The sequence below is a fragment of the Cervus canadensis genome, chromosome 18 (assembly GCF_019320065.1).
Source record: "Cervus canadensis isolate Bull #8, Minnesota chromosome 18, ASM1932006v1, whole genome shotgun sequence".
NCBI classification, from domain to species: Eukaryota; Metazoa; Chordata; class Mammalia; order Artiodactyla; family Cervidae; genus Cervus; species Cervus canadensis.
Window position 1 is genome coordinate 23390810 of NC_057403.1, and position 24956 is coordinate 23415765.

The 24956-nt window shown below is 54.9% G+C and overlaps 1 protein-coding gene across 3 annotated transcripts in view; it reads left to right on the forward strand.

Moving 5' to 3' along the window:
• Window positions 1–24285, forward strand: part of AKT2 (AKT serine/threonine kinase 2) — a 46775-nt gene extending 22490 nt beyond the window's left edge. For all 3 annotated transcript variants that reach the window (XM_043435630.1, XM_043435629.1, XM_043435631.1), the window contains 12 exons: window positions 4879–5007; window positions 6558–6669; window positions 15037–15190; window positions 15651–15782; window positions 17249–17314; window positions 18547–18615; window positions 19372–19494; window positions 20515–20643; window positions 20749–20963; window positions 21447–21534; window positions 21642–21744; window positions 22759–24285. In XM_043435630.1, coding sequence (XP_043291565.1) covers window positions 4879–5007; window positions 6558–6669; window positions 15037–15190; window positions 15651–15782; window positions 17249–17314; window positions 18547–18615; window positions 19372–19494; window positions 20515–20643; window positions 20749–20963; window positions 21447–21534; window positions 21642–21744; window positions 22759–22838 — 1400 coding nt within the window. In that variant the 3' untranslated portion in view covers window positions 22839–24285. The remainder of the gene's footprint in view (window positions 1–4878; window positions 5008–6557; window positions 6670–15036; window positions 15191–15650; window positions 15783–17248; window positions 17315–18546; window positions 18616–19371; window positions 19495–20514; window positions 20644–20748; window positions 20964–21446; window positions 21535–21641; window positions 21745–22758) is intronic.
• Window positions 24286–24956: the final 671 nt, after the last annotated feature.

Below are 24956 nucleotides of genomic sequence, written 5' to 3' on the forward strand. Positions count from 1 at the left end.
CCTCTGTAAAATGGGTCAATAGCCCAGGCCTCTGAGAGTGTCAGCTTCATGAGAGCAGTGCCTTGGAAAAGTGCTTGGCATGCAGTAGGCACTTAATATCTGTTGAATGGCTGCTTGGGATCATGTGTGTGGATGGTATGAGTGTAATAAGGTGTGCCAGGTCTCCGGCTCCTGAGTTTTCTGAGGCCTGTGGCTCTCTAGGCTGGGGTGGGAGCGCTCCGGAGGTGGCTGGAGAACTATGGCCGGGCAGTGGCTCCCGAGGCTGCTGGTGCCACTGAGTGGATCTCAGCCCCTCCCAGGCCTTCAGTGTCTCAGTTCATCTCCGGGGGCCCAGACATGGTGCTGAGATGACCTTCTGTCTCGGCTTTGTGCCGTACCCATACACGCTCACGCACATCTCTCCTGGGCCTCCCAGTGCCTGTCGTTCCGAGCAGCAGCCAGCAGTGGTGGGCAGGGCAAGGTGGGCCCTGCCACTCTTCAGACACGTGCGCCACCCTGCCCTACTCCTGGTGGTTGAAATAACAGCAGCTCAGCTCACTGTGTGCCCGCTCTGCCCACTCTGTGCCGGGCCTGGGGCTGTGTTCGCAGGAGGCCCCGTGCGGTGGGCACCGTCCTGCAGACCGGAAGCTGCAGCTCAGCAGGAAGACTGAGGTGCCTGGGGCTCCGGCAGGGGGGTGGCAGTGCCACGGTCCAGGCTCCAAGGCCTGCGCCAGCGCCTGGCTTACAAGCTGCCTCTCGCTCAGCAAGGTCCACTCAGGGACCGGGTCCTTCATGCCGCGTGCAGGTCCCCTTTCTGACACAGCCTCCGGGCCAGGCAGCGTCTGCCAGCTTACAAGCAGACAGTGTCAATGACTCTGGACAGAGCAAACGCAGGTTCCAATCCCAGCTCTCCCAGTTAACAACCATGAGCCTCAGGCAAGCACTGGAACCTCTTTGTGCCTCAGTTTCCCTGTCTGTAAAATGGGATTGTTGTGAGGATGTTTTTCCTTCTGGTTTTTTGTAGCTTGTTACCGACATATAAAACCCCACAGGTAAGTGCCCAGATCGTAAACTCACTCCAAAACCTGTGTCCAGGTCAGGAATAGAGTAAGTCAATCCCCAGAAGGGTGTCTGCCTCTTGCAAGCAGTAACCGCTCTCCTAACCTCCAGTAGCATCTATGAATTTGTCTAGTTTTGTTTTTGTTTCTCAAATTGAGGTAAGATTTACACAGCACAGAATTAAGTGTTTTAAAGTGCACAACCAGTGGCTTTTACTGCTTTGACAGCATTGTGTAACCACTAGCTCTGTCTAGTTCCAGAGTGTTTTCATCTGCCTGAAAGGCTGCCCCCAGCGCCTGAAGCAGGCAGTTTTCATTCTCCTCTTCCCAGCCCCTGGCAGCCACCAGTTTGTTTTCTGTCTTTATGGATGTACTTATTTTGGACATTTCATATAAATGAATCATACAACATGTGGCTGCTGAAGTCTGGTTTCTTTCACTGAGCAGAAGGTTTGTAAGGTTCCTCTATGCTGTAGCATGTGTCAGACAGTACTTCATTCCTTTTTATAGCCAAACAATGTTTCGTTGTATCAGTATATCACATTTTGTTTATCTGTATGTCCATTGATGGACAGCTGAGTTATTCCTACCTTTTGGCTGTTGTGAATAGTGTTGCTATGAATATTTGCATACAGATATTTGAGTACTTGTTTTCAATTTTGGGGGGTATACACCTAGGAGTGGAATTGCAGGGACATACATATCTATTGTTTAGTCACTCAGTCATGTCCGACTCTTTGCGACCCCATGGACTGTAGCCCACCAGTCTCCACTGTCCATGGGAATCACCAGGCAAGAATCCTGGAGTGTCGCCATTTCCTTCTTCAGGGGATCTTCCCAGCTCAGGGATTGAACCCACGTCTCCTGCATTGGCAGGTGGGTTCTTTACCACTGAACTGCCAGGGAAGCCCCAATAGGTATGTATTAGATTATATTGCTTATAATCTAGTGTATTCTATGTAGTTAGATAATATAGAAAAAATACATAAAATATCTGGATCACACATTCTGTACATGTGGTCCACAGTATATTCTGTATCAGACTCTGAGGGAATGCCACAGTTGCACAGGGCGGCACCATTTTATGTTCCCACCAGCAGTGCATAAGGGTTCAGTTTCTCCAAATCCTCACCCACACCTGCTATTTTTCTTTTGAGTTTTTGTTGTTTGTTTTTAATAAAAGCCATCCTGGTGGGTGTTAAGTGGTGTTTCATCATGGTTTTGATTTACATTTCCCTAATGACTGATGGTGTTAAGCATCTTTTTATATGTTTTTTGGTCATTGTTTGTCTTTGGAGAAATACCTTTATAGTCCTTCATGTATAGTGTTTAGGCACCGCATGCGTGCTCAATTGTGTCTGACTCCTTGTGACCCCTTGGGCTGTAGCCCACCAGGCTTCTCTGTCCATGGGATTCTCCAGGGAAGAATACTGGAGTGGGTTGCCGTTTCCTCCTCCAAGGGATCTTTCCAATCCAGGATCAAAACGGTATCTCCTGTATCTCCTACATTGGCATGTGGATTCTTAACCACTGAGCCACCTGGGAAGTCCTTCACCCATTTTTTGCATTTTTTTTTTTTTAGTTGTTGCCGAGGTGTAAAGTTCATTATGTATTCTGGATACTAGACTCTTATGAGACATATGATATGCAAATATTTTCATCCATTCTATTGGTTGGTTGTCTTTTTATTTTTGTGATAACATCTTTTGTACAAAATTTTTTATTTCAATGAGTCCACTTTATTTTTTTCCCTTTGTTGTCATATCTAAGAATCTGTTGCCAAGTTCAAGGTCACAGAGATTTACCTGTGTATTTTTCTAAGAGTTTTATAGTTTTAGTTCTTATTTTTAGGTAGATCCACTTTGAGTTAATTTTTAAAATATGGTGTAGAGTTCCATCTCTGTTCTTTTGCGCGCAGATATCCAGTTGTCCCAGTACTATTTGTTGCAGAGACTGGTCTTCCCCAATGGAATGGTCTTAGTACTGTAGTTGAAAATTAGTTGCCCATAGTTGTGTAGATTTATTTTTTGACTCTCAGTTCTACTCCTTTGGTCTGTATGGCTATCCTATACCACACTGATTTGATTATTGTAGCTTTGTAGTAAGTTTTGAAATCAGGAAGTATGAGTCCTTTCCCTTTGTTCTTTTTCAACATTGCTTTGGCTATTTGGAACCCCTTGCCGCATGAATTTGAATTCCATGTAAATTTGAGGGTTGATTCTTCCTCGACAGCAAAAAAAGGCTATTGGATTTTGATAGGGAATGTGTTAAATCTGTATGTAAATGGCTTTGGGTAGTATTGCAATCTTAATATCAAGTCTCAATTCATGACACAGGATCTTTGCATTTATTTAGGTCTTTAGTTTCTTTCAGCAGTGTTTTTTTTTTGTTTGTTTGTTTTTAATGATTTCTATTTATTTATTTTTGGCTGTGCTAGGTCTACGTTGCTGTACAGGCTTTTTTCTTTTTTTTTATTATTATTTTTTTTCCTCAGGCTTTTTTCTAATTGCAGCAAGCAGGGGCTACTCTAGTTGTGGTGTGCAGGCTTTTTATTGCAGTGGTTTCTCTTGTTGCGGAGTGTGGGCTCTAGGGCACACTAGCTTCAGTAGTTGTGGAACATGGGCTCAATAGTTTTGGCGCACAGGCTCTGGCACAGGCTCAATAGTTGTGGAGCATGGGCTTAGTTGCTTTGAGGCATTTGGGTCTTGCAGGACCAGGGATTGAACTTGGGTCTCCTGCATTGGCAGGCAGATTCTTTACCAGTGAGCCAGCAGGGAAGCCCCTGTTTTGTAGTTTTTAGTGTATAAATTGTTGCCTACTTGTGCTGTTGTAAATGGATTTGTTTTCTTTTTTGGATTATTTATTGCTAGTGTATAGAAACACAATTTGTTTTTGTGTGTTGATCTTGCGGAATTTGTTAGCTCTAGTAATTGTTTTGTGGATTTTTGTAATTTTTCTGTATATAGGTTCATCCACCTTGTAGCGTGTATTAATACTTCATGTATCAATACTTTTTTTGGCCGCATTGCGTATTGGATTTTAGTTCCCCGACAAGGGGTCGAACCCTCACCCTCTGCATTGGAAGTACAGAGCCCTAACCACTGGACTGGCAGGGAATTCCCAATACTTCATTTCTTTTAATGACCAAGTAATATTAATATTCCATCATATGGATATGCCACATTTCACTTATCCATTTGTTAGTGGATGCACTTTGGAGTTTCTGCTCTTTACTATTATGAATAATGTTGCTATGGGTATTTATATATGTGTTTTTGTGCAGATATGTGTTTCCCCATTTCATTTTAGTGCTTAGCCACCTCTCTGAGGAGTGTGTGTGTGTGTATATGTACGTACACGGGGTGCTTGGATATTCATGGTTAGAACAAATGGAAGGAGTCAAGGAGCACCTGGAGGGCACAGCAGCAGTAATACCCGGCCTGGCACAGTGTTTTGACATTTGATCCCCCCACGCAGCTGTAGAGTGAATACCCGCCCATGGGATTTGGCCCTCTGGGGCCACAAGGCATGTATGTTAGCAGCCTGGGCCTCCCTTGGGACTGGGCCATGCTCTGGCGAGGATGGCTTACTGCTGGCCACACTGTGAGGCAGCTGGTGCCCCGGGGCGGTGCGGCGCCTTCCTGCCAGGCGTGACCTCTGGATCACTGGGCCCAGCCCAGCGCCCAGCCTGCGTCAGCTGGGGCCGCCTGGAGGGTTTCTCCGGGAGAAGCACACTCCTCACCCTCTTGTCCGTCCTCCTCCCAGTGTGGGGCCCCTTGCCAGGCACTGTCCCGCGGGGCTGGCTGCCCTGACCTCTCTCCCTCCCACCCTGCCTGTTCAGGTGAATATATCAAGACCTGGCGGCCCCGGTACTTCCTGCTGAAGAGCGACGGCTCCTTCATTGGCTATAAGGAGCGGCCTGAGGCCCCCGACCAGACCCTGCCCCCCTTAAACAACTTCTCTGTCGCAGGTGCGTCTTGGGGGCACGTGGGGCGTGTTTGTTCCAGGCTGTAGGCCTGTCTGGGGTCTGTTTGCTCCCAGGTCTGTTTTCCACCCTCTCCTGCTCCACCTCTGTGTTTCCTGGGCCTGGGGGCTGTGTTGATCGCCAGTGGAGAGCAGGAGGAAGAAAGGAGTTGGGGCACTTAGCAGCCTTCTGGCCCCTCTGTGGTACCTGAGGCTGAGCCTTCTAGCCGGAAGCTGATCAGTGAAAGCCTGGCCCGTGCAGAACCCCTGCCTGGGCCTCACAGAACCTGCCCTCCCGCCGCCGTCACCTTCCTTCTCCGCTGACCCAGTGGGTCACCACATTCTTGTCACACCCCCTAAGAACGTTTCAGAGTCACTCATCTCTACTGCCCTGACGTAGCCCAGACACGGGCCTCTCCCCCCGGCTCCTGCTCTAGCCTCGTCCCCAGCCTCGCCTCTCGAGCAGCCCGCCTGCTCTTTCTGGGATCCAGCCCCACTCACCTCTCCGTCCTGCTTAAAGCCCTGCCTTGGTGGCTTTCCCGTGTGCTGGTGACCCCGGCACGGCCGTCCCTGGCCCCAGCTGCCCTCCCAAACTCCCCACCTGGCCTGAGCTGCTTTTCTGCACATCTCTCCTTGGGTATCCTTGAGTGTCCTGCCGTGAGATCCCCTCCATGAGGCACACCATCCTTTGAGTCCCCTCTCCCTCCCTGAACTTCTCCCCCCATCTCCTCCAGGAGGGCCTTGTTGCCTCTCATCCTCAGGCCAGGACGGTGATCCAGATGCTTCTATGCACCCCACTGTGGCCCTGTGGTCTGCCTGCTTTCCCTCCCCTCCCCTACTCTGGATGGCCCCATGCCCTCCCTGGGCTTCCAGCCTCCCTTCTCTGTCACCTCTACACAACAACCAGAGGGTCTAAGTTCTTGTTTCTTCCTGCTCCCTCAGGACACAGTCCAGGTTCCTCTCCATGCCCCCGAGCCTTGCAGGCCAGCCCCCGCTCACTTCTCCAGCCCGTCTCTCCCTTCTCTCCTCACATGGGATTTGCTCTTCCCTAAGTACACCGGGCCCTCTCTCAGCTCTAGGCTTCTGTACCCAATGCCCTCTGCTGCCTTCAGGGCTCAGTACAGGGATGCCCTTCCTCTGGGAAAGCCTTCTGAGCCCTTGGACGGGGTTGGCTGCCTCTGGATGCCCCACCATCCCGCATCACAGCCCTGACCAGTGACCCATCACCGTTGGGTGGGCGGTCCCCCTTACACACACACACGCACACACACACACACACACACACACACACACACACACACACACACACACTGGACCTGTAGGGACAGGCGCACACACACACACACACACACACACACTGGACCTGTAGGGACAGGCGCACACACACACACACACACACACACACACTGGACCTGTAGGGACAGACACACACACACACACACACACGACCTGTAGGGACAGGCTCTCTTGGTCAGTAATGTCACAGGACTGGCACACGGGGGTGACTTGGGGAACGCGGGCTGCCCCTCACACTCTGCTCACACCCCTCTTCTGTAGAATGCCAGCTGATGAAGACCGAGAGACCTCGACCGAATACCTTCGTCATTCGCTGTCTGCAGTGGACCACAGTCATCGAGAGGACCTTCCATGTTGACTCCCCGGACGAGAGGCAAGTTGGGGCCTCAGCGTGGCCGCCCTTTGGGAGGAGCCAGGCTCAGTTTGAGGCGAGGGGTACAGAGGGAGAGATTCCCCTGAGTCCCTACCTAGGAGTTTCCCATCTCAGCCCTTGTGTGAGCTAGGAGGAGCAGGGGTTCTCCCCGTTCTGTGTCCTCAATGGGAGGGTGTGCTGGAATCACGACAGTTTGTTAGCAGTGAGGCACTCTGGGCCTCTTCAGGGCCTCTGCTTATCTGGAGACCTGCAGAGGGTCAGGGAGCTGCCTTTTTAATGAGCATCTCCATTGATATAGAGGCAGGTGGTCCAGAGATTCTGTTTTCTAAAAGATCAACTTACTAATGAGAAGAGATAGCAGCTTCACCTAGTTCACAAATGCAAAACAGCACGAGGAGGTGTCTAGTGAAAGCTTCACTCTCACTTCAGCCCCGCACGCCATATCCCCCACCCACAAATTGCCTGCTGTTCTTACGTGTCCTATGGGATCTTCTTCTCAATGAGTATGGACAAGCTCGTTCAGATATCACTTCTGTGCCCTGCTCCTCTTGTTTTTTCTTTTTATACAAAAGGTGACACCATGCCCAAATTGTTGTTTTATTTAATGTATCTTGGGGACTCTCTCTGCTTCTATGTATATATAGAGATGCTGCTGCTGCATTTTTCTTTTTAACAGGTGCACATCTGTGTCCCTGAGTTTAGCAGTTCTTTATTAATGGTGATTGGGGTTGTTTCAGCCTTTTGGGCTCATTAGAAGCAGTGCCACAGTCTACAGGCCATACCACCCTGAACACGCCCGATCTTGTCTAATCTCAGAAGCTAAGCAGGGTTGGGCCTGGTTAGTACTTGGATGGGAGAAGCAATGCCACAGTGAAACAACTTGTGGTTACCTTGTTTGACATACATGCAGGTGAATCTGTAAGGTGGATTCTTAGATGTGGAATTACTGGGTCACAGGGAGTATGCATTGGTAATTTTTATTACCAATTGTATTGGTATTAGGCGTAATAGAATTCTAAGAGGGTTATGCCTATGTCTAAGAGGGTTCTCACAGCCTGTGTTTTCAAACATTCAACTTTTTACCAAACGTTTGGTGAGTGTGTGTCCTTACATGTTGTGTGTTCAAGGGCCATGTGAGTTTCTGTTTCTGAATTGTCTGTTCATGTCCTTTGTCTGTTTTTCTTTGGGGTACTTGGTCTTTTGCTTATTTATTTGTGAAAGCTCTTTATATATTAGAGAGCTTAGCCCGTTTGCAACGAGTGGCAAATATTTTTCCCTCATGTTGTCCCTTTGGCCTTCACTTTGATAGATTTTTTTTTTCCTTTTTTTTTGGCTGCCATGCGGCATGTGGGATCTTAATTCACTGACCAGGGTTCGAACCCGTGTGGCTTTCATTTTGAGAAACATTTTTTTAGCTTGTCTTTGGGGTGAGGATTCAGCTGATCCTCTGGAGCACCCTAAATCAGTGCTGTCCAAGAGAAGCTTCTGCCATGGTAGAAATGCAGTGTCCAGCAGGGTAGCCACTAGTCACGTGTGCCTGCTGAGCATGTGAACGTGGCTCATGAAGCTGAGAAACAGAATTTTGTATTTTACTTAATTAATTTAAATAGCCACCTAGGGCTAGTGGCTGCCCTTGTGGGTAGTGCATTTCTAGAGCGAAAAGACATGCTACTGTAATCTAAACTGTGTCATTGCAAAGCTTCCCAAGGTTGAAAATATACTTGCCCCACTATGGGGAACAGAATGGTCATCTCAGGCCCCCTGAGATATTACTCAGATGAAAACTGGACACAGGAAACATGTCCTGCCAGTAAAAGCCAGTTGGGATCAGAAGGGGCATAGGGTCTAGGTGTTGGGCTGAGTTTTGAGAAATGGGGGAGGAGTCCGTTGTGGAGATAGGAAGAAGAAGGTGGCTTTGGGAAAAGGGACCAGCCTATGAAAAAGCCTGGATGCAAGGCAGCCTGTCATCCCAGGGACCACAAAGGCTTCTGCATGACTAAAGAATCAGGGCTAGGGGTCTTGGAAGAGGGGAAGCGGAGGCCTTGAAGCTGGCGAGCTCAGCCGGCGCCTGGGCTCCAGATGGAGGTCCCCACAGGGCTTGGCAAGCAGTGAATCAATTGGGGTTTGTCACACGGTTGCTGAAAGATTCAGGGGGATGATAAACAGGAAGCCCTGGACTCAGCAGTACCTGGCACACACTTTGCAAGCCTGGAGCAGGAGCCGTGGGGAGCCGGCAGAGTTTTAGTAGCAAGAGACCTACTCTAGTTTCCATTTTCGTAATGCCATGCTCTTTGGCGTGGGGAAGAATCCCTTTACCAAGACCGTAGGGACTGGAGTGCCCCCACTTTCCTCCTTTTCTTAGTACCTGCTGCTGCCTCTGGAGAGAAATCTGATGGGGTCGCTCTGAGACCAGACCCCAGATTCCTGACCTTAACCCTAGGGAAGGTACGAGTCAGAAACCCAGGAGAGGGAGGCTGCTCTGCTCGTGACTGTGCTCGCTGCTTTGCCAGGCCTGAGCCTGAGGAGCGGGGGGGGGGCGGGGGGGCCGACGGGGCCACTCTGGTGAGTGGTCGCCGCTACGGCAGCCTGCTCGCTTCCTCCCCCAGCGGGCTCTCCCCAGCGCAGCTCCCTGCCATGACTTGTTGTTTCAGGACGGACGGAACAGGTAAAAGACCACTGTCTCAAATGAACAGCTAGATCCCCTGCGCTTAGGTTCAGCAGTTGAGCGTGTGCCATGCTGGCCTCATGTGGCTGCATTTTATGCTGAAACTTGAACTTCTGTTCATACTTCGTGACACTTTCCTCCTTAATAGATCAGCAGGCATCGCCTAAGAATAAGGAGTTTCTTCTACAGAATCTTGGTGCCCTTATCACACCAGAGGTGATTATTTGTAACATTAATATTTACTAACGTCCTCCCCAGATCTGAGCCATAGTTAAATTTCCCCAGTTGTCCTCAAAATGTTGTTTTTCAGACTAGGATTTGATAAACCAAGGTACATGCTGTCTGTGTCCCGTTTTAATCTAGTTTAACCTCTGTGTCTCTTCCCCTGCCACGACATGATTTTTTTTTTTTTTCTTTTTTGACAAGCCAGGCTGGTTGTCTTGTAGGATGCCCCGTACTCTGCATGTGTCATATTATTGTCTTTTGGCACTGTTCTCTTTGTTCTTCTGTGCCTGTATTTCCTGTAAACTGGAAATTAGGTCTGAATCAAGGTAGGCAAACTATGGCCTGGCCTCCTATTTTTATAAATAAAGTTTTATTGGAACACCATGCCTATTCACTTACCAATTATCTGTGACTGCTCTTTGCTGTCCTGTGGCAGAACTGAGAAGTGACTGAGTTGTAACAGAGACTGTGTGACCTGCAAGGCCTAAAATATTTACTCTTCGGCACTTTCCAGGAGAAGTTGGCCGACCCCTGGTCTTGGCAGGAATATTTAACAGGGCATCACATTAGTGTGATCTTTTTTAATGGAAATCTTAGCGTGCAGTTTCTCTGTTTAGAACTCTGAGGCTCTTAGTCTCACTTGGAGTAAACGCCAAAGCTGATGTGCCCTGTTCTACAAAGACCTGCATGATCTGGCCTCAGAACACTTTCCTGCCACCAGTTCCCTCACTTTTGCCACCGTGGCCTCCATGCTGTTCCTTAAACATGCCAGGCACACTTCCTACCTCAGGACCTTTGCACTTGCTATTTCCTTTGCTTGGAATCCTCTTTCCCCAGATGTCATTATATTTCTGCTTTTAACTTTGTGGGGTCTCTGCTCAGATGGATGCCACATTCTTGGAGGGTCCTGCCTGCCTTCCATGACTGTTACCCTTAGCCTGCTTTATTTGTCTTCATAACATCTGTCCTACCTGTTGTGACATTTTCTGTTTATTTGTGCCAGGAACATAACTAGGTGTTCAGTAAATATTTGTGAAATGAATAAAAGAACAGTTATGACTAATGCTCTGTTGAGCCAGACCCTGTTCTAAGGTCTTCACATGTATTAATTCACTTATCCTCACAACATTTCTAGGCAGGAGTTCCTTACCTGCTAAACAGACATAATAATGGTGAGACCAATGCCCAGAGAGGTACAGAATAAAAGAAGGAAGAAGATCTGAAGAGCCTTATGTTTTGCTTGCCAAGCAGGGCTTGGGCCTGAATCAGCCAAGGCAGCCCATCTGAGAGTGTCTGAGCAGAGGGGGACCCCAGATGCCTCCAGCTGTGAACACCCCTCTGGTTCAGAGGAGGACCCTGGTTAAGAGAGAGGGCCCCATCTGGCGTCAGACCAGCAGTCAGCTGTTCTTCCCGAGTCTGTGACGAGGACAGCCCTGTCACCTCCAGGCCACTGGCCTTCCCTCCAGGGTGCAATTCATTCTGCTCAGCCGGGTGGCCCAGGGCTGGGGCCCAGGATCTGGAGTCAGACCAGTTACTGTGCCGCTGTCCCGGTGGGGCTCAGTGATTGTGAGGAGCTAGGAGGATGTGGAAGCGTCTTGGCTCGGGGGGCCCATAGAGTCATGCCACGTTTTCTCGCCTCCAAATCCTCTGTCACCCTCTCCTCTTGCCGTGGGACCAGCCTTGTGCTTCCTCTTGAGACTCTCAGCCCATACTCCACACAGCAGCTGCTGACTTAAGTCAGGTCCTGTCAGCCCTGATAGACCCTTCCAGGACTTCTGTGATGTGAAGGATCAAGACTTAACTCCTTCACGCCGTGGCCTCCCTCCTGCTCTCATCCTTTCCATTCCTCTCTCTCGGTTGGCTCCAGCCAGGCTGGCACCTGCTGGGCTTTCCACAGGCACCCCAGGCTTCCTCGTCAGGGCCTTCACCATGCTGGTCACTCTGCCTGGATTCTTTTCCCTCCTGACACTTCACAGGGCTGCCTCCTCCCCTCCATTTCACTTATTTCACAGCCAAGTGTCTGTTCTTGGCCCTGGGGAGGCCCCACGTTCCAGGGAAGTCCTCCAGGTCCTGACTATGTGCCACCTCCTTGGAGAGGCCTTCCTTGACCACCCTGAGCAGGGGCTTTCTCTCTGGCCTCTGCCTTGGAGCCTTGACACAGGTGTCTTGCATGTTGGGCCTGGAGCTCCAATGGGGCTGGTTCCCTGCTGCACCCCCAGCGCCCGGAAGAAGGCTGGCACCCAGAAGCCACTCAGGAGGGACTGGCTGGGGACTCCTCACAGCCCTTTGAGGTGTTCGCTCTGTCCTGAGCACTGGATGTCGGTGTCTCCTTCCTTCCTTGGACAGCCCTGGGAAAGTCAGGTGGCCCACCCATGGTTGCCTCCGGAAGGGGCAGAGCCCGGATTCCCTCTAGGCCTTCCAGCTCCAGAGTCTGTCCTCTCAGCCGTGGTGTCAGGCCCAGGGAACACGAGGGGCAGATGGAGGTCCTAGAAGTGAGGCCGCCCAGGGTCCCACGGCCATTTGGCAGTGGGGTGAGATCAGGCCCAGCTCCCCTGCCTGCCACCGCCCTGCAGAGCCTGGCTGGGTTTGTGTCCCTGGGCCTCTGCTTGCTGACTGCCACTGGGTAACTGTCAACCCCTCTGTGCCTCAGTCTCCTTGTCTGTAAGAAGAGGTGAATAATAGCACCTCCTTCAGAGGTATGCAGGGAGGACTCAAAAGGAGTTACTTCACGTAAAGCACTTCAGCAGCTCTGGGAGCAAGTGGAGGGCCGTGTGTTGTTTAGTGAGGGGGGCCCTCTCGGAAGGTGGGCTGGAAACATGGCGGGGTCAGGGCTCCTGAGAGGCAGCTTGCCGTTGCCGTGCCCTTGGACTCTGTGCATGCAGGGTGGTGTCCCTGAGCCCGCCCGTGAGTGCCCCAAGCACCATTCCCCTGGGCTGGAGGGCCTGGCGGAGCGCCGAGTGTGGGTCTCAGCGCCACAGCCTCCTGACTGTGGAACCCCCACAGGAGACCCACCTCCGCGCACCTCAGTTTCCCATCGGGAGCACGGCTGCTCCCTCTGCAGCCCTCTTAAGGAGCATGGAGTGAGGTGGTGTGTCTGGAACCATTATTTTCCTCAGCGTTTCCCTGGGAGCTTTCCTTTGAGGGATGGAAGGCCCATCAGCCCCAGCCCGGGGAGGAAGCTCCCCTCTGCCCCAGACACCATGTTGCAAGCCCTTGAGGAGGTGCCTGGACAGAGGCCCTTGCCTTTTCTCTGAAATTCTGAGTGCCGCAACCATGCCACCTCAGTCCAGTTGGAACCAGATCCAGGACGTGTCAGGCGGCGGAGAGTCACCCCCAACCAGGCTCCGTGTGCACCCCTGTGGGTTCCGGCTCCGGGTGGGACGGGCCCAGGCCCCTCCAATGTAATCTTTAGCCCCTTCCTTGAGGCAAGAACTTTCTCTGGGTGCAGGTTTTGTACATGGCAGCTCCCCAGTGTCTCAGTGCTGCCTGGGTGCTGAGGAGGGGGCGAGCTGGGGGCAGGGGCTCGCCCCAGTACCAGGGCTGCTGTCTGAGCCCCAGCTCTGCTGTCCCCTGCTTCTGGTGCCCCTCCCGCACTGTGGAGGCTCCATCTCTTGTCCACTCAGGCTCCTGAGGGTGGACTGTCTCTTCCTCCCTTATAGACAGACAATAGTACATGCACATCTTGGCCTGCAAATTGCTTTTTCCATGTGGCAGTCCCTCACGATCTCTACATGTGAGGTATATGCCTTTTTTTTTTTAAGTATATTCAGCCTATTTTAGGAGATGGGTGATTTTTTTTTTCTTCAATCCATGGCCATATACCCAAATTCAGCATTTTCAGATTTCTGAGAGGACAGTTCTGATCTGATAGAGTGTGTCGCAGGGTATGCTCCCCTCCCCCCCAGTTTTTGGAAACAGGAATATTAATGTAGGGCCAGGGATTTGTCCCATTACTTGTTCCAAGGAGGGCTTGGGTGAAACCCATTGAGAAATACCCGCCTGAGGTATTGGGTCGGGGAGGGGAGAGGCTCGCGCCGCTCGGCCTGGGTGTGCAGCAGGCTTAGGGCCACCCAGGGCTTTGGCTGCCTCTCTCAGCCATTCCCCACGTGTCTTCTGAGTACCTGCCGGGGGCTGGGTCACACCAGCCCCAAAGCCCTGCCCTTGTGGGGCAGACACACATGGCGTCTGGGGCTCCCAGACTCCGCTCGGGCTTGGGAAGGGCCCCTGCACCAGCCCCTGATAATCGTGCTCCTGGGACTCTTGCAACTGTCTTAGGAAGCGAGGTCTTCTTGAGTGAGTGAGGCCAGGAGAGAGGCAGAGCTTCTGGTGTGAACTGGGACCCTGGGACTTGGGTGCTGCTTTTGCTCAGCAAGCCGTGGGGCTCAGCCAGGGCTGGTCACATGGCTTTTACAGACATGATCAAAATCCGCGGGGGGCTCAACAGATGTTGGGCTGACCCCTAAAATTGTGTAGTGGGTCCAAGCAATTTAGCATCATTTAGCCTCATACTTTTTTCTTTTTGGTGTGTGGTCTTTTTTACTTGGGCTTCCCAGGTGGCTCAGTGTAACAAATCTGCCTGCCAATGCAGGAGATGCAGGAGACGTGGGTTCATTCCCTGGATTGGGAAGATTCCCTGGAGAAGGAAATGACAACCCACTCCAGTATTCTTGCCTGGAAAATCCCATGGACAGAGTAGTCCTGGTGGGCTACAGCCCATGGGATCACAAAGTCAGACATGAATGAGCACAGCAGGCTTTTTTTTACTTATTTCTCCTAGATGTATTTTCCCGTCTCTACAGACCAGTCTGTTGCGAGTATCAAAAGAAAATTCTTTCCCAGCGAGTTTAAATCATGAGTGACAGAACTAGTTTATTGTTCTTAAACCTGTCTCCCTTCTGCTGGGACCTGCTTCCCTGTTTGCCAGCGTCTTCCCCACCCCGCCCCAGTCCCAGCAGGATGGCCCGTGAGCCACCCATCCCCAGACAGGCACCTCCAGGGGGTTCTGTTGGTCAGCTCTTGCCTTGTAAGATCTCCACCTTCTTTGGTGAATGAACGCTTCCTTCTGTTCTTGGTTTTCTTTTACAAAACACTGGTCACTTGTACGCATGAGCTCATCATTCATTCCCAAGGCGTCAGAGGAGCACTGTCTCCCTGGTTCAAGGCTCAGGAAGGCAGCTTAGTTTTCAGAGCCCGTGAGGAAAGGCAGTCTCCCCTCTGGTCATGAATTGCTCCTCTATTTCAAGTGGCCCTTGGGTCAGGCCCCTGCTGGATACACGGATAGTCTCTGTTCTTATTCTAGTCTTGCCATCTCCCGATCTGCCACAGCTAGAGGGGCCTGTAGCAGTTCCGCTCCCCTCGGTCAGGCAGATCTCCCCAGAATGCTGGAAGGTGTTGAGTCATTTGCTCATGGGGCTCAGCCCCTCCTGCCCTGAGGCCCAGGCGCCCTAGGACTCATCCCCAGACATGTGCTCACACAGGGAGGAGTGGATGCGGGCCATCCAGATGGTTGCCAACAGCCTCAAGCAGCGGGGCCCGGGGGAGGACCCCATGGACTACAAGTGCGGCTCCCCCAGCGACTCGTCTGCGGCCGAGGAGATGGAGGTGGCAGTTAGCAAGGCGCGGGCCAAGGTGGTGAGTGCTGGAGCGGGGAGGTTGAGGCCTGCTGGTCTGAGCACCCCTCTCCTCTCAGCCCTGCCCCCTGGAATTCTGAACCAGGAGCGCAGGGCCCCGGCCCGGACACCTCCTGACTGCCCTGTGGGTGTGGTGATTTCAGGTGGTAGATGGCACGGTACTGCCCTGGGCCCACGGGATGTGGGGCAGCCTCATCCTGAGTGGTGGTGAAGACCGCTGTGCCCCACCTCAGAGCCCTGGCCCAGCCCCCCAGGGCCCCATGCCAGGGAAAGCCGATGGTGGGAGAGCCTCAGTCTGAAGGCCACTTCAGAACAAACAGTTGCTGCCTGGGGCCTCCCTGCTCCCGCCTGGGCATTTTGGCAATAGTGTCCTTTGAATTTTCTCTTCTCTTTGTTAAAATTTCTTCCCACGGGCCACACGCCAAGCTCTGACTGCCCGACTCTCTCCCCATCCCGGGCAGACCATGAATGACTTCGACTATCTCAAACTCCTGGGCAAGGGCACCTTTGGCAAGGTCATCCTGGTGCGGGAGAAGGCCACCGGCCGCTACTACGCCATGAAGATCCTGCGGAAGGAGGTGATCATCGCCAAGGTAGGCCCTCCCCGGGCTACTGTGGGCCAGCTGTCTTGGAGCCCAGCCCGGAGCGTGCCTGTGGTCAGGAGCACACACCAGGCGGGACGCCTCCTGCGTCTGCTGCTGTGTCCCCCCCACCCCCAGAACCACTGCTTAGTCCTGTGGGGCCCCAGAGTAGGGGAGCCTGAGGCTCAGAGAGTGTGGCCCTGCCTGCTGAGTCCCCCACCCTCTGGACACCAGGGAGGAAGAAGGAGAAAGTCTTAACAGGGGCCTCACCTAGCAGGGCCTGGGGGTCCACTAGGGCGGGGACCTTGGCTCAGGGTGTCTGAGGAGGAGGCTGGGCTGGAAATGGAATTCTGTTCCTTTTTTCTTATTTAAAGTTTTTAAACTAGGAAATTCTTAAAATATGTAAAAATTTTTAAAGAAAAATATAGTGAATTGCCCCGTCTAGTCACCTAGCTTCAACATTACCGTTTGGCCAGTCTTGTTTCATTAGCTCTGCCCTCGTCTCTTTTTGTTCTGGAGTACCTTAAAGCATGTTCTAGGTATCAGAGATTCCCAGCCATACATGCTTAGATGTCTGTCTTTAACAGGTGATGATCTTAAAGACTGTGATCGTGGCACTGTGATCATGTCCAACAAAAATTAACAAGCCCTAGATGTCGTGGGTGCAGGGCAGGGCTTCTCAGCCTTAGCTGTGACACTTGAGACCAGACCACTCTCTGCCAGGGAGGCTGTGATGTGCCCTGTGTGGTGTGCCCCCGCATCCCTAGCCCCTACCAGGGCAGCCCTCCACCCGAGTTGTGAGTCAGAAACATTCTTAGACTTGGTTGCCGATGTTACCACGGCATCCCTGGAGACAGACGTGCCCCGTGGAGGGAGAGCAGGTGTCCGGGCACCGCCGCTCTCTGGGCCCACACAGACACAAAATTCAAGCCCCTCTTAGAGTCTGGGGAGGGGGACCTGTGACATCGGTGCTGGGCCCGCACCCCAAGTTTCTGATTCGTGGGTCCAAGGCGGGGCCTGATAATTTGTGTTTTCCTAAATTCCGAGGTGACACCGATGCTGCCAGTGTAGGGACCACACACCGGGAGCCATTGCTCACAGCCTAGAGTCCTGACTAGAGCCGGGTCCTTCAAGAATGTTTATAGGGTCGCCACCATTTATAGGAACACCATGTCTGCTCCCCCACCTGCAGATGTCAGACTTGGCCTGTGGGTCCAGGTGGTGACAGCGGGATCCTCCCTTGTCAGAAGTCTCCATTAGCTTTTCACCTGGTGGTTTTGACAGCGAGTCACTGAGTGGTCTTGTCTGGGTCTGGTATTTCATTAGGGCATGTGAGTGATAATTCATGTTCTCTGCGTTGGTTAGGAACGGAGTTGGAGTTCACCAACCCGTTCCTTCCCCATCTTCTCAGGCTGGAGGCGGGGTGTGAGGCCGGCATGGTGCTGCCCTCCAGCCCCTCACCCAGCCTCTGTTTGCAGGATGAAGTTGCCCACACGGTCACCGAGAGCCGGGTCCTGCAGAACACCAGGCACCCGTTCCTTACCGTGAGTAACACTCCGTCTCAGGCAGGGCGCACACGTGGGGCGTCCAGGCCGCCCTTAGGACAGAGCTCAGAGAAAGTCATGACCCCTGGCTCTGGGGAGCGTGGACTGGTGTTGGCTTGGTGGTGGGGGTGCAGCTGTATGGCCTCCCCAGGTGGCCTGAACTGAGACACCAGGGCGGCAGCTTCTTTACAGACGGTGGCTTCGTGTCAACCCCTCAGCCATCTGATGATACCAGATTATGAAATGGCCCCAGGAGAGCCTGGCTTCTCTCCGTATGGGTTAGAGGTGCTTAGTCCAGCGGGTTGAGTTTTAGGAAGTAATCCCAGAGGCAGATGTACCATCACTGTGCTGCCTGTCAACTTAGGCTGAGGAGACAGACACCTCTTTGGGCAACAGTCTCCATCGAGGCCAGCAGACGTCAGTTGAAGGAACTAGGTGGAAAATGGTTTAAGGGTCGTTTCTGTAGCTCACTTGCTGTTCAAATGGCCTACTGAACCAAAGCACTTGTTCAAATGAAACCTTACGAGGTTCTTCAGTGTAGAAAACAGGGAGCAGTAGAGTTTTTTTGAGCAGGGGGTCACCTCAGGGTCCTCTGAGGAACTCTGTCGGGCTCCTTAGAGTACAGTTTGAGAGCTACTTGTTTGTTGGAGAATCACTTGTCCAGGCTTTCTGGGAAGTTGGCTCCCAAGCCACTGCCAATGCCCAGCCAGCAAACCTGGCGTGTGTGTGTAAGTTTAACACTCCTCTGTCCATGGGATTCTCCAGGCAAGAATACTGGAGTAGGCTGCCATTCCCTTCTCCAGGGGATCTTCCCCACCCAGGGACTGAACCTGGGTCTCCTACATTGCAGGCAGATTCTTTACCACTGAGCCACCAGGGAAGCCCCTAAGTTTAACACACTGGACTGTAAAATGGGAGGAAGAGAGACGTGAAACAGCCGTGGTTGCTCAGAACATAGTTTGTGCCCTGGCTGTGTCTCTTGGAGGCTTATTTAGAGGCAGAGGACAGGATCGTTGAGCCCTGTAACCCCTTCCCTGCTGTCAGAGCCAGGAGCTCCCTCACTCCCCACAAAAAGTGAAGGTGCGATTTGAACCCTAGTCACGTTATTCCCACAACCCTGGCCGGGGCTTTGGGGAGAGGGCGGGGAGGGAATCAGCAGCGCCCATGTCTCCTGGGACCCAGCAGAGAGCCCGCATCTTCCCACCTCCATGCCGCCACCTTCTTTCCCGCAGGCGCTGAAGTACGCCTTCCAGACACACGACCGCCTGTGCTTCGTGATGGAGTATGCCAACGGTGGCGAGGTCTGCCCCCAACCCCCGGCCTGCCCTTCTGGATTTCTCCTTCCCGGGAGTGGGGGGCAGAGGGAGACTTACTGGAGTGTTATCTTTTTACTTTCACTCCCTCCCCCTGAGGCAGGTGGGGAGACAGGCTCAGAGACGTTAAGTGGCTCGTCCGAGTTCACACGTTTAGTGAGTTGGTGGGCGGGATACAGACTGAGGTCCAGAGGACTGTGGGGTGGTGGCCGATGGTGCCGCAAGGACATTCTTAAAGGCTGCAGAGAAAGGGTCTGTGGGTCAGGATCCCCCATCCTCTACTTCCAGCAAGGTCTCCTGATGAGAGACGTCAGCGCCCACCGTGCCCACCTGTCGCCCTCTCTCGTCCCTCACAGCCCTCTCTCCGCCTGGCGTGACTCGCTGGCTTCATCTCCCACGTGGTCTCGTCTCACAGCTTGTTTCCGCTTGCTCACGAGTTGTGCTCTTCTGCCTCCTTGCTGTCGCTCCCTCGTTCGCCTGCCCCCTCCTGCAACCCCCCCCCCCAACTCTCCACTTGGCACCTGTTGTCTAGCCTTCCTTCTTTATCCCTTGCCCATTTTCTTTTTGTCGCTCACGTGAGTTTCTTGTGCTCACCGTCCCTAGCGCGGCCCTCTCCATCCCTCACGTGGTCCTCACCGTCCCTCGCAGTTCGTGGGGCAGGTGTCACCATGTCACCGGGCTGGGTGCCATCCTCCCCTCCTCTGGGCCAGGGGTCTCACCCTTGCTGCCTCCCTCCGCCGGCAGCTGTTCTTCCACCTGTCGCGGGAGCGTGTCTTCACAGAGGAGCGGGCCCGCTTTTACGGCGCGGAGATAGTCTCAGCCCTGGAGTACCTGCACTCGCGGGACGTGGTGTACCGCGACATCAAGGTGAGCAGGCCGCGCCCGGGCCGCCCTCCCATCTGCTGAGCTTCCCCTCCATGGAGGGTCTGTCTTGTCCTTCTTGGAGCTGAGCCTCCCACCGAGGCCCAAGGTGGTGGTCTTGGGCAGGTGGCCTGCGTGGGGCCCTTCCAGGCCTCCTGGGAGCAACGGCGAGAGGGTGTCAATTGATCCAGGCTCTTTAGAAGATGGCCTGGCAGAGTCCACCAGCGCTTAGCACACATGTCCGCTGAGAGCCCGTCGTTCTGCCCTGGGAGCGTGCGCCAAAACAGGCGCCTGTGTGCGTCTCCACGTGGACGCTCAGCGGCTCTGTGTACGCTAACCCCAGATGGAAGCCTCCCAAGTGCCCACTGTGGGAGAGGGGACAGAAGACATTGTGGTGGAGCCACACCATCTGTACCGCAGTTCAGGAGGACAGGCTCCGGTCTCACGGGCTGAGGCTGAGGGGCCGCCAGAACAGCTGAGATGAGTCTGAGTCACTCAGAGTGTATACGTAGGTGGGAAACACTATGAAGAGAAGCACAGAAATGAACTCCCTTTTCTGTTGGAGGAGGTGGTGGCTAATAATGCAGCGGGGCACCTAGGGCTGGGGGGCTGTTTCTTGACTCGGTGGAGGGTACACAGGCCCACTGAAGTGCCCATTTGTGTTAAGATCAGGAAAAAATAGATAGTGTTCAGTATTCCTCATGCCTGAAGTGTGACCACCACCACCCACAGTGGGGGAAGCCGGTCGGGCAGGACCTGGCTCCCATTTCCCCCTGCCCTGTCTTCCCAGCTCCCTGGGGGTGGCAGGGGCTGGGGAGGTGCTGGGTCTGACTCCTCCCCCCGAGCCTCAGCCAGCCTGACTCCTTGTGGGGGCGGGTTGCTCTCTGACCCCTCCCCCTGGCCCTGCCACCCCCCCCCCCAGGCCACAACCCCCCACCCCAGGGAAGGGCAGGGGCATGTGGGGTTTCGGGGGTGGCAGGAAACCCTGAGATAGCTATGTCCCTGACACTCTGACTTTTCCTGCAGCTGGAAAACCTCATGCTGGACAAGGATGGCCACATCAAGATCACCGACTTCGGCCTGTGCAAGGAGGGCATCAGTGACGGGGCCACCATGAAGACCTTCTGTGGGACCCCTGAGTACCTGGCGCCCGAGGTGTCTGGGGCTGGAAGGCCAGGGGAGGCGGGGCCCCTCAGCCCAGGCCCCTGAGGGCTGGGCTGCGGTTCCTTCGGTGGCCCCTCATTGCCCCTCCCCACTCAGGTGCTGGAGGACAATGACTATGGCCGGGCGGTGGACTGGTGGGGGCTGGGCGTGGTCATGTACGAGATGATGTGCGGCCGCCTGCCCTTCTACAACCAGGATCACGAGCGCCTCTTCGAGCTCATCCTCATGGAGGAGATCCGCTTCCCGCGCACGCTCAGCCCCGAGGCCAAGTCCCTGCTTGCTGGGCTGCTTAAGAAGGACCCTAAGCAGAGGTGAGGGCTGGCCCCTGCCTGCCCTGCCCAGCCCAGCGCCGCCACTTCCCTCGGCCTGCAGGGGCAGCGTCCACGGGTGCACACATCCGGGGAGTGCTTGCTGTGTGTTGATTGATCGGCCCTGCAGCTGGCACGTCGGGCGCTCCCTTGGCCAAGCCTGCCCTGCCTTCTCTCCCGGGGACGCTAAGGAGCAGGGTGGCTGTGCCTGGCCCAGGGTGACAGCCAGGATGTGAAGCAGCCATCTGCAGAGCGTACCCTCTCAGCTTGCATCCCCGTCCCTGGGGCCAGGTTGGAATCTCCAGGTTCTGACCCTGGGCACAGGGACTCCCTCCCTGAGCCCCAGATCCCTCCTCTGTGAGGTGGTGGAGTGTCCCGGAATGTTAAAGGTGGAGTCGTTAAAGGTTATCAGGGCCCGTACCGAAAGCGCGTCTCCCAGGACCCGGCTGCCCCGGGAGGCAGGTGCTCATGGCCGTCTCTGCCCAGGCTCGGCGGGGGGCCCAGCGATGCCAAGGAGGTCATGGAGCACAGGTTCTTCCTCAGTATCAACTGGCAGGACGTGGTCCAGAAGAAGGTGAGCCCCACTGCCTGCCTGCTGCCCACAGGAGCCCAGCCTCTCCTGGGTCACCTTGGCCGAGGCCTCCGCTCCTCAGGGACCTGAGGCTGGACTCCTCTCCACAGCTCCTGCCACCCTTCAAGCCTCAGGTCACGTCTGAGGTTGACACAAGGTACTTTGATGATGAGTTCACCGCCCAGTCCATCACAGTGACGCCCCCGGACCGCTGTGAGTGTCTGAGGCCCCCACTCCCATGGGCCTGGCTTGGAAGCGGGGCTCGGGGGTTCTGCTCTTGACCCAGTTCTCCGGGAGGAAGTTCACAGGACCCCCTCCGTGTCTGAGCAGTTTACCCTACATTGAGCTTGCCAAGGCTTTCACTGTCGGCCCACCAGTGGACCCGGTGAGGGTCGCCAGGAACCAGTGGCTGCAGCACTTAGAGGGGGATTCTGGGCAGGAGACCCTGGAGGAGTGGTCAGTGCCCATCGTCGTCTCCCTCACTGCTCAGGGCTCTGGGGCTGCATCGATGGTTCCAATGATTCTGTAGCTGTTTTGAGTTCTTACTTCCCCCGCCCAGTGCTGGGCCGTGCTGGAGACACAGCAGTGACGAGACAGCCCTGGGCCCTGCCCTCAGGGAACTCAGAGTCCAGGTGGGGTGACAGCCCAGAGTGGTCGGGCCTGTGGTGTTAGGAGTACGGGTCTGGAGGAGCCCAGGGAAACGCCTGCCTTGGACTGTGAGTCAGGGAGGGCTTCCTGAAGGAGACAGGGCAGCTGAGTTCTTGGCACGAGGAATGGCACACAGGACTCCCAGAAATGGGAGCATCGCGGAGGTCGGAACGAAGCAGGGAAGGGCGAGCAGCAGAATCGGGGGGCCACCGGGAGAAGTGAAGATGAGCCAGGGAGGGATTTGAGCAGAAGAGGAGACCGCCTTGCTTTGGAGGAAGGGTGGTTGAGGACGGGAGTGGTGCCCAGGGCAGGAGACTGGACCACAGAGGTCTGGGCGAGACCCTGGTGTGACCGAGTCAGAGAAGCTGGGGGGTGCTTGGGAGGCTGGGGGAGCAGGCCGGGGCGCCGGCCCAGGGGTGGGGCTGTGCCTGAGAGGGAGGCAGGCCATTCAGCCTCGGTCCGCGTTCTGTCCCTGGGGGTTGCGCTGTGGCCTGGCTGCAGCCCTGCCGGGGGCTGGCCAGGGGGCCTGGGCCTGCTCCCGGCCAGCTCTCCCCCATCTCCATCCACCGACCCCTGCAGATGACAGCCTGGGCTCGCTGGAGCTGGACCAGCGGACGCACTTCCCCCAGTTCTCGTATTCGGCCAGCATCCGAGAGTGAGCCACCGCCACGGGACGCACGCAGGCTGCTGCCATCACCGCCGGGGGCTTTTTCTTTTCTTTCTTTTTTTTTTTTTCCAACTTTTTATTTTGCCTTTTTTGTTTGTGTCCCCATCCCTCACCTCCTTCCCCCCCCTTTCCAGTTTTTCCCTCAGCCCTCTGCCAAACTCACCTCAGCGGTCCTCACGGCCCTGCCTCCAGGATCCCGTCCTGCCCTCACCTTTGTTACAGACCAGGACTCGGGAGCCTCTCCTCTGCCTGCCCAGGACCAGGCATTTGGGCAGTGGGAGAGATTCCGGTTTTTAATCAACATAAAGCCCCCGTGAGGGGCGAAGCGTGGAGCCATGGAGCCCGCGGGCAGCCCACCTCCGCGCAGCTGCTCCTGTCAGAGGCTGCCTTCCTGGCCCTGTCGTCAGGCTCCGAGTGGCCTGGCGGGGGGCAATCAGGCCCCCTCCTCCTGTGGGGGAGAAAAAGCAATAATGTCCAGGGACCGGGGGTGGGGGAGTAGCACGGACCTGTGAAAGCTGCGTGCAAGATGGGGGTCCAGGCTCCCTCGCGTGGATGGGGCCTGCTCTCCCCTCGGGGAACCCGGAGCGGGCACGGCCGCCTGGCCCTGTCTTCCCCGCCCCCTCAGCTGCTCTCCTGACCCTGTGGATGAGGCAGGAGGAACACGACGGGGGCAAGCCTCCCCACCCGCCAGCCCCGTGCCTTACCAGGGCTTCCTCCCGGCCGGCCTTACCTCCCGCTGGAGCCCGGGCCTGACCCCAGCCCCTTCCGAGGATGGGGGTTGGGGTCTCCCCCTTCTCTCTGCTTGGGGCGGAGGGGCGCCAGCCTCGGCTGTTACACATCTCGCACCGAGACAGTATTGGGCCCGCCCCGCGGACTTGGGTTGAAGAGGGGGTGGAGGTGGGGGTCGGGCCCATGCCGAGGGAGGGGCCCCCTCAATCTCTCCCCCTCTCCAGGCCCCACGTTCTGCAGCCTTAAGGTGAATGTGTCAGTGCTGTGGGCACTCCCGTCTGTGCCTCAGACTGTGTGTGTGGGCGCCCCTGTGCATCTGGGGTGCCGGGTGCACATGGGGGGTGTGTGTGTGTGTGTGTGTGTGGCGTGAGTGGACTCGGGCCCCGCCCCTGGCTCAAGCACTTCATCCCCAGGGGGAGGGGCGCTGGCCTAGCAGGGGAGCCACGCCTGCGGTCCACTTGTTGCCCTGCCCCCCTGCCCCCCAACATCTCTGGGTGTTTGGACTTTAGATTTTGTGGTTTTGCTCTCCCCACCCCACCTCCTGTAGGTAGTTCACAGAGAGACATTCTGGGTGGTTTGGGTGGGTGGGGTACTTCTTTCCTGTGTGTGTATGTCGTTAATCTGACAATTCTTCCTCCTCCCCACTGGCCTGTCCCCATCTCCTCGTATTTGTACGGTACAAGCAATAAAGACACTCATTTCAGACTGGGGCCCACCACCCCCGCCTTTCATTGCTTCCCGGGTCCAGCTCCTGGCACCGGCTGCCTCCTGCTCCCATTGCTGTCACGGGGCCTGTTGAGCCACGAGGTGGGAAGTGGGCAGAGGAGGCACCTGGGGTGCTCAAGGTCAGACTGGGGGGTGGAGGTTACTTCGGGGAGCTGGTGACGAGTTTGTGGAAGGTGCCTGGACTGGGGGTACAGTGGATAGAGACCATTCTAGTCCCCCAGGAACTGCTTAGGCAAAAAGAGGCGGGGTGGAGAGATGGGTGGAAGGGCTGGGCCCTGGGAGCCAATGTGGGAGGGAGTGGACTCATTTCCTAGACGGGGACACTGCCTGCACACGCCTTCTCATTTATGGCCCCCAATTCCGATAAAAAAAAAGTGAAGTCACTCAGTCATGTCCGACTCTTTGTGACCCCATGGACTGCAGCCTACCAGGTTCCTCCATCCATGGGATTTTCAAGGCAACAGTGCTGGAGTGGGTTGCTATTTCCTTCTCCAGGGGATCTTCCCGACCCAGGGGTCGAACCTGAGTCTCCCACATTGTAGGCAGACACTTTATTGTCTGAGCCACCTGGGAAGTCACTTGTCCAATACAAAGCCGTTAGAGAATCAGTGGGATGTGTGGTGACTGTCAACCGGGGGCACCTCAGGTGGGTTCC